Source organism: Castor canadensis, chromosome 7, assembly GCF_047511655.1.
Source record: "Castor canadensis chromosome 7, mCasCan1.hap1v2, whole genome shotgun sequence".
NCBI classification, from domain to species: domain Eukaryota; kingdom Metazoa; phylum Chordata; class Mammalia; order Rodentia; family Castoridae; genus Castor; species Castor canadensis.
Window position 1 is genome coordinate 134,575,669 of NC_133392.1, and position 10,246 is coordinate 134,585,914.

Genomic DNA, 10,246 nt, shown 5'->3' on the forward strand with positions numbered 1-10,246 from the left:
CAGAGAAGGAAGGATATTCTCTTACAAGGAGGAAGGAGGGTTTGTGGTTGCAAGGCACCAGAGAGTGATTCAGCACCCAGAGGAAGCTATGAGAGGCCTGTCAGCAGTCACCCAGGGCCTCCTTTTGAAAACTCTTGCAAGGTGAGAGGATCAGCAGGAGGACCCTGAGCATGAGATGGGGAAGGGTATGTTGTTCTGTGTGGGGAAGGGACAACCAGATCCCACTTACCCAGGACCGGTTGTCTAGCACTCAGGCTCTGCTTCCAGCCCCAGCTTAGACACACCTGTTTCCCAGGGAGGGGGAGAGGACAGATGAGGAACAGGAACAGGGAGTCCATGTGGCTGATCCCTGAACTCCCTGGGGCACGTCTTCCTAGGCCAGTGAAAATAAAGTAAGCAGGGAAATGTGAGCCCACTTAGGAGATGGAAAGGGAAAGGGAAAAAGACACAGCCCCACCTCTCCTGCCCCCAAGCCAGCCTTCCTCCCTCTGGCTGGCCCAAGCCAGAGATCTCCTAACTTTCTCTGACCTTTAGACTCTTAAGTTAAAGTAGCAGAACTTTAACACCAAAAAAGGGGATGGGGGGAGAGGTCTTCACATACTGAAGACCTGTGGTGTGCTCTCATCCTATTCTCACAACAGTGCCATGAGTCAGAGTTGACGACTGCTCAACAGTTGAGAGACAGGCTTATAGAGGTTAAATAACTACGAATGCTATAGAGCCTAATAGGTAAGCTCATTTTTGGCATAAGGGATTTTGACATTTGACAGTCTGGATTTGAATTCTGGCTTTGCTATTATTAGCTGTGTCACTTTATCAAGTTACTTAATCTCTCTGTAACACTCCACTTTCTTGTCTTTAAAATGGGGGCAAATATATATTGAATAAAGTTGTTGAATAATTCAATGCATTAATATATATATATATATATATATATATATATATATATATATATATATATGTAAAGTGTTTAGGGATGGTATGGAGTAAGAACTCGGAAATAAAGCTGTTCAGCAGAGATTCAAGCCATCAGTAAAGAACAGATATCCCAAGACTCTTTCATCCAGCACCTTTATTGCTCACTCATGACCCGTTTTTGGTTTTGTTTTGTTTTGTTTTTTAACAGTACTGGGATTTGAACTCAGTGCCTACACCTTTAGCCATTCCATCAGCCCTTTTTTTGGTAATGGTTTTTTTCTAGATAGGGTCTCACAAACCATTTGCCCAGGCTGGTTTCTAACCTCGATCCCCCTGATCTCTGCCTCCTGAGTAAGTAGGATTATAGGCATGAGCCTCACCTTTGCCCTCCCCTCATGCCTGAACAGACCCTCCCTCTTACTGTCTGTTCCAACCAGGAAGAGTAGTCTTCCTTGCATCCTTCTGGGCTGGGAATCCCCTATACCTGCAAGACACATTTCAGAGGATGGGCCCACCCACTGGCTGGCTGTTCACTTGCTGGACTCCACATAGCAGGTGCCAGTGGTACAAACTGTGGAGGTGGGGGTCCAAATTAAAGCAATGTCATTCATTCATTTACTCATATTTATTACATGCCAAGCACTGGAGTGGGCACTAGAGATGCAGTGATGAACAAAAAGGACCCAATCCCTGCCTTCATGGTACTTACAATCTAGGTATCAACAATAATAATAAGCCAGCAATTATTTAATTTTGAAAGGAAACCAGATACAGATACAGAGAGGAGGATCCTCAGGAGCCCAGCATTTCAGGGTCTTAGTCCCTGCAGTGAGAGCTTGGCTAGATCCAGCCTGGGGTGTTGTGGAGCCTCTGTGGGTTCCGAAACTCCACTGAGACGATAAGGTTACCACCAGGGTTAGTTTGTTGTCTCTTGTTTTGCAAACAGCTCCGAAGAGCCTCTTCCCTCCCTTTCCCCCCCTTCCAGACTGAGGCTATTTATTCCTAGTGACAAGCCTGAGGATCCCAGGGGGGATGGCCTCAAGGACCTGGAGGGGCCTGGTGTCCCTGGCAGACGCCAATCCTCCCTGCCAAGCAAAAAGAGGAAGCCAGAGTTTCAGAAATTGCAGAGGTTCCCTCCCTTATCCACCAACTCTGCAGCGCCCCAACCACACACTCCTCACACCCCTCCTGAGAAACCCAAAGATCATGGGGCCAAGGATTAGAGTCTCCCTGGGCCTCAGAGGTCAAAACTTCCTATGTGTGTACTGTAGAAACAGAGGCAGAACTCCTTAGTGCCAGGATGCAGCCTGGTGGTTATCCAGGCTTTTGTCACTCAGTTATGGAATAAAGCTGTTTGAAGGCTCAATGGGGTTGGGGGAGGACCTCTCTTCACCCCACATTTCCAGAAAACACCTTGGTCCACAATGACAGAGTCAAAACCACCTCCTTCCCACAGGCTAGATTAAGGTCTCCTTCGAACACTCAGATTTAGTGGAACCCCTGGGGGTAAACTGGGAGCGGGGTGGAGAGGCAGATAAAGGAGGGACTCGACGAGACAGAGGACTCTAGTCCCCAAATGGACCCTAGCCCGCTGGGTCCTGTACCCTTGCCTGGGATTCAATACAGCGGTCGTCCGCCGCAGCTGGGGTTCAGGATTGCGGGGTGAGCTCAGCGAGCTCCGCGAGGCTTCGGGGAGGGGGCAGGGGCGGGGTCCCGGCCGCCGAGAAGGTTGGAGAGCCAGGTTCGGCTGGACAGGAGGGGGCTGGGGCGGGCACGCGGCCCAAAGCGAGGGGGCGGGGTCTGGCCCCCGCCTTCGGGCTGGGGGGCCGGGGGCGGGGTCGGGCGGACGGGGCGGGCCCGCGCTCACTTCCTCGGAGGCTTGGGGCCGCGCGCCCACTCGCCCACACAGTCCATCGCAGCCGCCGTGGCTCGCTCTGCCCCGCTCTGCACTGCGCGCAGGTAGGAGCGGCCGAGGGACTCGGCTCCCCGCCACCACCCCCCGCGCGCGTGCGCGCCCCGCTCCCACTTCGGGGTGAGCGCCCCCAGACCCTGCTCCTAGATCAGTGCTGGCCTCGCGGACCAGCCTGGGGAACGGGCGGTCCCGCAGGCTGATGGCAGCCGCGCCCCCGCCCCCTGCCCCTGCCGGGTCCCACCGCGAACGCCCGGGGCACGCGGAGCCCGGGATAGCGCCCGCCCGACTGCACAGCTCCAGGCCGCCCGGTGGGGCAGGGGCAGCTGAGGGAGTTTGTCGGGGGAGGGGGCCAAGTTTAAAATAGAAAATCCAGAGAGACCTGGAGTGTTGGAAAAACTGAGGCTCCCAGAAAGCCCGGTGGGGTGAAAGACCCAGACAGACAGGGACACGAGCGACAGGAGACTGCAGAGATCATTCAAACAAGGACACTGGAGTTGCCGAGCGACAGACCTGAGGCATGGGGCGGACCCGGGTCCTAGTAAACGTGTGATCTCCGTGAACACATTGCTAGGGCCCCTCCCAGGGCCTTGCAGGGCCCTGAGGCTGAAGCTTCGTTAGCCTCGTGCTAAATCCGCCTCAGAGGCCTATAGAAATTTTTAGAGACAGAGGTAAGCAGGCAGAGATGCTAAGACACAGAGGAGTGGATGCAGAGACAAGAAAAAGAAGATTGGTGGGGACCAAGCCCTTTAGAACCACTGAGGGATCAAGACTTGGGTGTACAGAGGTAGAGATCCCCAGAGTGGAGACCCGATCAGAGTTTAGCCGGTCAGAGATACGGAGAGCCTCAAACATAAAGACGGCAGCCCAAGTGTGCAGAGAGATGCAGAGTGGAGCCTGCCTGGCGTTAATGGAGGCGGAGAGACGTAGGTGTGCTGACAGCTCCAGGACAGACTCACTCCCAGAGACTCAGACCTGAAAGGGGGGGGGGTGGCAAAGCCGTTGGGAAAAGGGACTTTCAGATCCTCCAGGAGCCGAGGACCTGAGACAGTTAAGATTGAGATCAAAAAGGAACCCTGTGCGCGCACACAGCCACCAAGACAGCCCTAGCTTATTTTTAAACTCAAATCTTGGAAGGGCTGCTTCAGCCCTGGGGGACCCAGGGTGAATGAACTGTTCTCTCCTGTCCCAGGAGCAGCTGCCGGATCTGCGCCCCACCCCCTTTCTCCTAAACTGCTTTGACTTCCAGGCCGTGTGGGGGAAGGAGAGGGAGAGCAGAGTTTGGGGTTGGTGCCTGATAATGGGGGGGTGGGGGACTTTGATTTCTCTCCTTAAGTCTTTGGTCAACTCATGGGAGTTGGGGGAGGGATCTGCTCTGATTTTGACTCACAGCTGTGGGGCCTGGCCAGGGTCCTCTGGACAGTGGGGAGGGGGGACAAAGGGTTGAGCAGTTGGCATGGGTAATTGGAAAGACTTCTGGGTGTCTTCCAATCCCAGGGCTGGCAGCTGGGGAGGAGAGCCAGGCTCTGGTGTATCTCCTGTCCCCCTGCCCTGAAAAGCTAACCACCTCTCCACCACCACTGAAGCATTTCTAGGGAGAGGGAAGCAGGAAAAGGGCTTTAGGGCTAAAGGCAGGACACTTCAGCTCTGATACCTGAGCAGCCTTGGCCATGCTGCTGCGCTGTTGCTGGCCTCCTTGCCTCATCTGTAAAATGAGGAGAACACTCTATCCTGGCTGCCTTCTGTGAGATCTGATGAGATGGCGGTGGGAAGGTACTTTGTGAGGGGCAAAGCAGCATACAGGTGTATATATACCTGTGTACCTGTGAGGTCTCAGAGTTATGCTTACTGGAGTAAAGCTGACTGAACTAGAGCCACTGGTGGTCCTGGCAGTCCCCTCAGCAGACCCAGGGGCATAGAACCTTCTGTACACTCTCTGGGCCTACTCTGATAATGTCTAGATCTCATCCCAGGCCAGCTCCCTACCCAGGCCTTCTTGAGACTTGCTGTCTGACTCCAATATGAGCAAGGGACTCATAGTAAAAAGACAAATGATTACCATTTTTTGAGGACTTATCTGCCAGGTGCTTTACAAGAATCATCACATTTAGGCCTGACAACCGCCTAGGAGGTAAAATCATCTCACCTAATTAGGGAGATGAACAGGCTCAGGACACTTAAGTGACCTGCCCAAGGTGACAGGATTCAAACCCAGGTTTATTTTACAGTTTGAGTGAGACTCGAGATACTCACATTATACAGATACCCAGCCATTCTGAGCTTCAGGTTTACTCTGTGTGTGTGTGTGTGTGTGTGTGTGTGTGTGTGTGTGTCTAGGCCAGGAGTAAGGTGTGTGTGTTGGTGGGGATGGGATGAGAGCCATCTGGCAAATCCAGCAGTTTCCCCTGAATCCCACCCCCACCAGCCAGGAAGGAATACAGAACTCTCTTCACCCCTTCAGTCCCCTAGTCTTGCCAGGGAAAGGGGGAGGGAAAAGGACAGGCAGAAACAGGTGGGTCTTGATGGTGCCCTTCACTCTGTCCTCACCAGAGTCCAGCTGGACAGACTCAAGGATTGGGGGATTCTGGGAAGGAAGCAGAAGCCATATCTATACCTTATTTGGGGTGCCCTGTTTCACAGTGTTGAGCAGCTCCCAGGGGGCAGATCCAGGGCTAGCCTGGGTCTGGAAAGGTAGCTACTGCTGCTTCCGCTCAAGCCAGGAAGGAAGGAAAAGGCCCAGGGCACTCCCTGATGGACATACTCCACCTGCATGGCCCCCTGCTGCCCAGTGGCTGACAGCCCAGGCAATCCTCAGATACTGGGCCAGAGGAAACCCTGGCCTGAGTGGCAGGGAAGGGACTGAGAAGGAGGGGTACCCTCCACCCTACAGCTTAGCCCCTAACCTAGGAGTCCCCTCTCTGAAGACCCCAGCTCTGGTAGCCTCATGCTCTGCCTGGAGTGTGAACTGGGTGTTCTCCCATTGTGCAGAAAGGAAACTTCAAACTCATAAGGCTCAGAAAGTCAAGCCCTGCAGGCTTCAAGCGTCTGTTGGCGCCTCAAGTCTGAACTCCAAACTAGAAGCAAGGCAGTTGCTGAGAATTTCCCGTTGGGGGTGGCTGAGAGGGAAAGGCTTTTCCTTCAACTAGAGCCAGAGCAATCTCAGGACTGCCAGTCTGTGGAGTCTAATGAGGAGGGGAAAGGGGTTGGTGGGTTCTTTTGTACTTCCCCTTAATTTCCCCAGGCTCATCTGCAGCTGTGAGAACATCCCCTTCATATGGGTCCTGGTGGTTCCTCTCTACCACCAGAGATCCCAGCCCTTAGAGAGCAGGCTTTGTGGTGGAGGAGGCCAGAGCCCCGGAGCTCTGACTTTGGGGCCAGAGACTGGAATCAATCCGGCAGCAAAGGGACTGGGAACCCCACTTCCCCCCATACACACCCCTACTCCCCATGCTCCTGTTCCAGAGGCAGCTGTGTGGATGACCTCATCCCACAAACATGCTTTGTTCCTGAGAAAATGGAAAGTGTCTGAGGTTTGGTGGGGGGCTGGGTGTCTGCAGCAATAGCTCTCAGGGTTCCCCTCATCTTACTCTCCACTGAAGAGGAGGCCTGACTGGGAGACAAGATCTCTAATGCCTCTGCTCTCTTACCCTGGGGAATCAGGGAAGGTGGACAGAGTCTGTCTCTCCAGAAGCAGGGGGAGAGATCATGACCCAGGGGAGAGAAGGGTCCTGGAACTTTGCAGAGGCTGCCAGGAGAGATGCCTGGCAGGAGGTGGGAGTGGGCACATTGCCCTTTCTGTCTTCACTTCCCTTCTGCCTCCCCAGGCATCAAGTTTTCCTTTTTTCTCCCTCTTGCTGGCAAAACCTGACATCTGGCCCTCTGCTGTCACAGCTGCTGCAGATGTTGCAGCCAAGGCTGCCTGGGCTGGTGTGACCAGAGACACAGCAGGAGTGGAGGGGGATGAAGGCAGAGGGTCCAGCTGGGAAAGCTTGGCTGTGTCCAGCTTGCAGGATTTCCTTCCTGCCTAAACCTAAACTGAGCCTCTCAGGTTCTAGTTGCTTGGCTGATTCTCCTGACTGGAGGCACAACTTCACACACCTCCCTCCACCATTCACGGTCCAGCATCTCTATAGCATTCTGCCATTTCCTGGATCGGAATACTTCCCCACCCCCTCCACCTCCTGCCCCAAACAGCCCATTTTCATCACTTGGAGCCCTAGGTAAAGGTTCCTTTATCTATACTCCCTTCCTGGGAGTCAGGAGAAAGTGAGTCTGTTGTCCATATGAGGTAGTGTGGGTGGCTCCCTGTCCCTGCCACCCTGGGGACAGGAGGGACAGTGAAGGCTAAACTCAGGCTAGGACAGGAAATGAGTCACTGACCCAGGAAAAGCCCCTTCCCCCCAGATCTGCCAGGACCTAGATAAGAAAACAACTCTGCTTCCTGATTTTTTCCTGACCCCTTCCCACCCCCCATAGTCAAATACAGAAACAAATATGCAGGACTTTTGGGTTCTCAGAAGACTCCTTCCCAGCCCTACCTGCTAGGATCTGGCATTTCCTATACCTGGTATCTTGCTTTTTTTTTTTTTTTTTATAATGCAGAGTTCTTGCCAAGGGTCAAACAAGGAGCCCCCTGGGTGAACCCTGCCCCACCTTGTGTTCCTAACAGGGCTCATTCACATTGCCACCATGAGTGAGACATTTGACTGTGCAAAATGCAGCGAGTCCCTGTATGGACGCAAGTATATCCAGACAGACAGTGGCCCCTACTGTGTGCCCTGCTATGACAACACCTTTGCCAACACCTGCGCCGAATGCCAGCAGCTTATCGGGCATGACTCGAGGGTAAGGACCACACTAGGCAGAGCAGGAAATGGGTGGAAGCTAGTGGGAGGAGGCAGAGGATGGATCTTCCAGTGCCCCTGCTGTACCCCCACAGGAGCTGTTCTATGAGGACCGCCACTTCCATGAGGGCTGCTTCCGCTGCTGCCGCTGCCAACGCTCCCTAGCTGATGAACCCTTCACTTGCCAGGACAGCGAGTTGCTGTGCAATGACTGCTACTGCAGCGCCTTCTCTTCACAGTGCTCTGCCTGTGGGGAGACCGTCATGCCTGGTATGTCCCAGGGACTCATCCTGTCTAGGGGCTGGCATGCCTGGCAACTCTGCAGAGTCTTCACCTGTGCTTGGTGTGGATAGAGACGTGCAAACACAGTATGTTCCTGGAAATCTATAGCGTGTGCAGGATCTGTTGTGCCTGTGTCTTCTTGGGAGCTTAGTGTGCCCAGGAATTGACACACCCAGTCTACACATGAAAGTTTGGCAGGTGCAGAAACTGACAAGCTTGGTCCATTCCTCAGGGGTTAGTGTGTGCCAGACAAGTAGGCCTGGTATACACCTAGGGTTTACCATATTTGGGTAGATTGACACACTTGATTCTCACCTAGGGACTTAACAAGTATGGTGCATGTACCTGCATGCTTGGTACATGTTGGAGCTAAGGGGGTGCTGTAACTCAAGCTTGGTACTTTGGGGTTTAGTGTGCACAGACAGCAAATCAAGGGCTTACCATTTGTGGGGCCCTGCATGCCTGATAGACATGTGGGGACTTTGCATGTGTAGAGTGTCATGCAAGTGCTTAGTGTATACTAAACATGTCATGCCCAGGGCATTAGAACCTTGTGTAAGCAGAGATTTGTTTGCCCCAATAATATGTGGGATCTTGTATGTGTGTTAAAGGACTTAGCGTGTACTGAGAAAACATGCTTATTACATGGATACTCAATGACTATTAAAATAGACCTATCTAAGATATGTGGAGGCTTAACACATGTGCCTAGCGTGTGCTGAGCCATCATGTTCAGCTTTGCACGTTCAGTGTACATGGTGGGGGTCTTGCTGCATGTGCATGGACACCACCCTGCCAAAGCTGTAGGAGCAGTGACAATAGTACAGGGAGGGGGTTAGCAGAGTCACCCTTGGGACACAGCTCTGAGTAGACTCCTGTTCCCCACAGGATCCCGAAAGCTGGAGTACGGTGGACAGACGTGGCATGAGCACTGCTTCCTGTGCAGTGGCTGCGAGCAGCCACTGGGCTCCCGTTCCTTTGTGCCCGACAAGGGCGCTCACTACTGCGTGCCCTGCTATGAGAACAAGTTTGCTCCTCGCTGTGCCCGCTGCAGCAAGGTGGGGGCCAGGCCAGCGGGCTAGGGGTAAGGCCTGCTATTGGGTGGGAATCCCCACTCTCTCCACTGATGGATGCCGCCCTCCCCTCCAGACGCTGACCCAGGGTGGAGTGACATACCGTGATCAGCCCTGGCATCGAGAATGCCTGGTCTGCACTGGGTGCCAGACGCCCCTGGCAGGGCAGCAGTTCACCTCACGGGATGACGATCCCTACTGTGTGGCCTGTTTTGGAGAACTCTTTGCACCTAAGTGCAGCAGCTGCAAGCGCCCCATCACAGGTGGGACAGGTGGGGAGGGTACAGACAAGAGCATGGATGTGGTACTGGGTGAACCTGAGGGGCAGGAGTGCCCCAGATCTGCAGAACTAACCTCCACCCTCCCTCCAGGACTTGGTGGAGGCAAGTATGTGTCCTTTGAAGACCGACACTGGCACCACAGCTGCTTCTCCTGCGCCCGCTGCTCCACCTCCCTGGTGGGCCAAGGCTTCGTGCCCGATGGAGACCAAGTGCTGTGCCAGGGCTGCAGCCAGGCAGGGCCCTGAGCTAGGGCTCCTGGCCTGGGCTTTCCCAACCAGAGCTCCAGGACTATGGCTCCTTTTCTGAACCACCTCTGGGACCCAGCTCCTCCTCAGAATGGGGCTCCCCCTGGGCTCCAGGTTTTAGTCTCCCTACTTCAGCACACCCTAACTGGCACTCCCTGATCAAGACCCTCAAACCTGACTCTTAGGAAGCTTCAGTGATGCAAGCCCCATCTCTAAGCCTGGACTCCAGAATCGAGTCCTCTCCCCTATAGTCTGGGTTCCCAGACCAACTCCCTTCTCCAAATCAGGGCTGTAAACCCCAGCCTTCAAAACCTGGACTCTGGGATCTAGGCCCCGCTAAATCTAGACTTCTCTGCATAGATTTAGGTCTCCTATGGGTGCCTGATAAGTCCTCAAAAGTAGACAGTACTCAGGCTTGACCCTGCCCCCATCCTACCCTTTTCCCCAGGGCTGAGGCTGGCTGGTTAGAGGGCCCTAAGCTACAGGGTTCTGCTGACCCGCATCCTTCTCATTTTATTTCAGCTCTGTCTTGTTCAGAGATGGGTAGAGGGGAATTAGCTCATGCTCCTTCCAGATTCTGCAATAAAGCAGTGTGAGGAAGTGCAGGCCTTCATGCCATTGTTTGTCCAAGGGTGACAGAGGTTGCTTTGCAGACTTAGGCTCTTCTAGACCTCGGGAGAAAAGGGTGGGGGGG

The 10,246-nt window shown here is 53.9% G+C and overlaps 1 protein-coding gene across 2 annotated transcripts; it reads left to right on the forward strand.

Moving 5' to 3' along the window:
• Positions 1-2,746: 2,746 nt before the first annotated feature.
• On the forward strand, positions 2,747-10,157 carry Fhl3 (four and a half LIM domains 3). 2 transcript variants are annotated; one of them, XM_020173663.2, is made up of 6 exons: positions 2,747-2,877; positions 7,497-7,672; positions 7,767-7,941; positions 8,842-9,011; positions 9,103-9,289; positions 9,398-10,157. In XM_020173663.2, exons 2-6 carry the CDS (start codon positions 7,517-7,519, stop codon positions 9,550-9,552), a joined length of 843 nt encoding a protein of 280 aa, XP_020029252.1. In that variant the 5' UTR covers positions 2,747-2,877; positions 7,497-7,516; the 3' UTR covers positions 9,553-10,157. The 2 variants fall into 2 exon arrangements, with proteins under 2 accessions (XP_020029252.1, XP_073936629.1); XM_074080528.1 differs by lacking the exon at positions 7,497-7,672 and having other exon boundaries at positions 2,772-2,877.
• The last annotated feature ends 89 nt before the right edge of the window (positions 10,158-10,246 follow it).

What these genes read in the sequence shown, in the direction of transcription:
- Fhl3 (XM_020173663.2), top strand. Translation starts at nt 7,517, where the DNA reads ATGAGTGAGACATTTGACTGTGCAAAATGCAGCGAGTCCCTGTATGGA. An exon ending in TTATCGGGCATGACTCGAGG is followed by an intron (nt 7,673 to 7,766) that starts GTAAGGACCACA and finishes GTACCCCCACAG; the next exon opens with GAGCTGTTCTATGAGGACCG. An exon ending in GCTGTGCCCGCTGCAGCAAG is followed by an intron (nt 9,012 to 9,102) that starts GTGGGGGCCAGG and finishes CCTCCCCTCCAG; the next exon opens with ACGCTGACCCAGGGTGGAGT.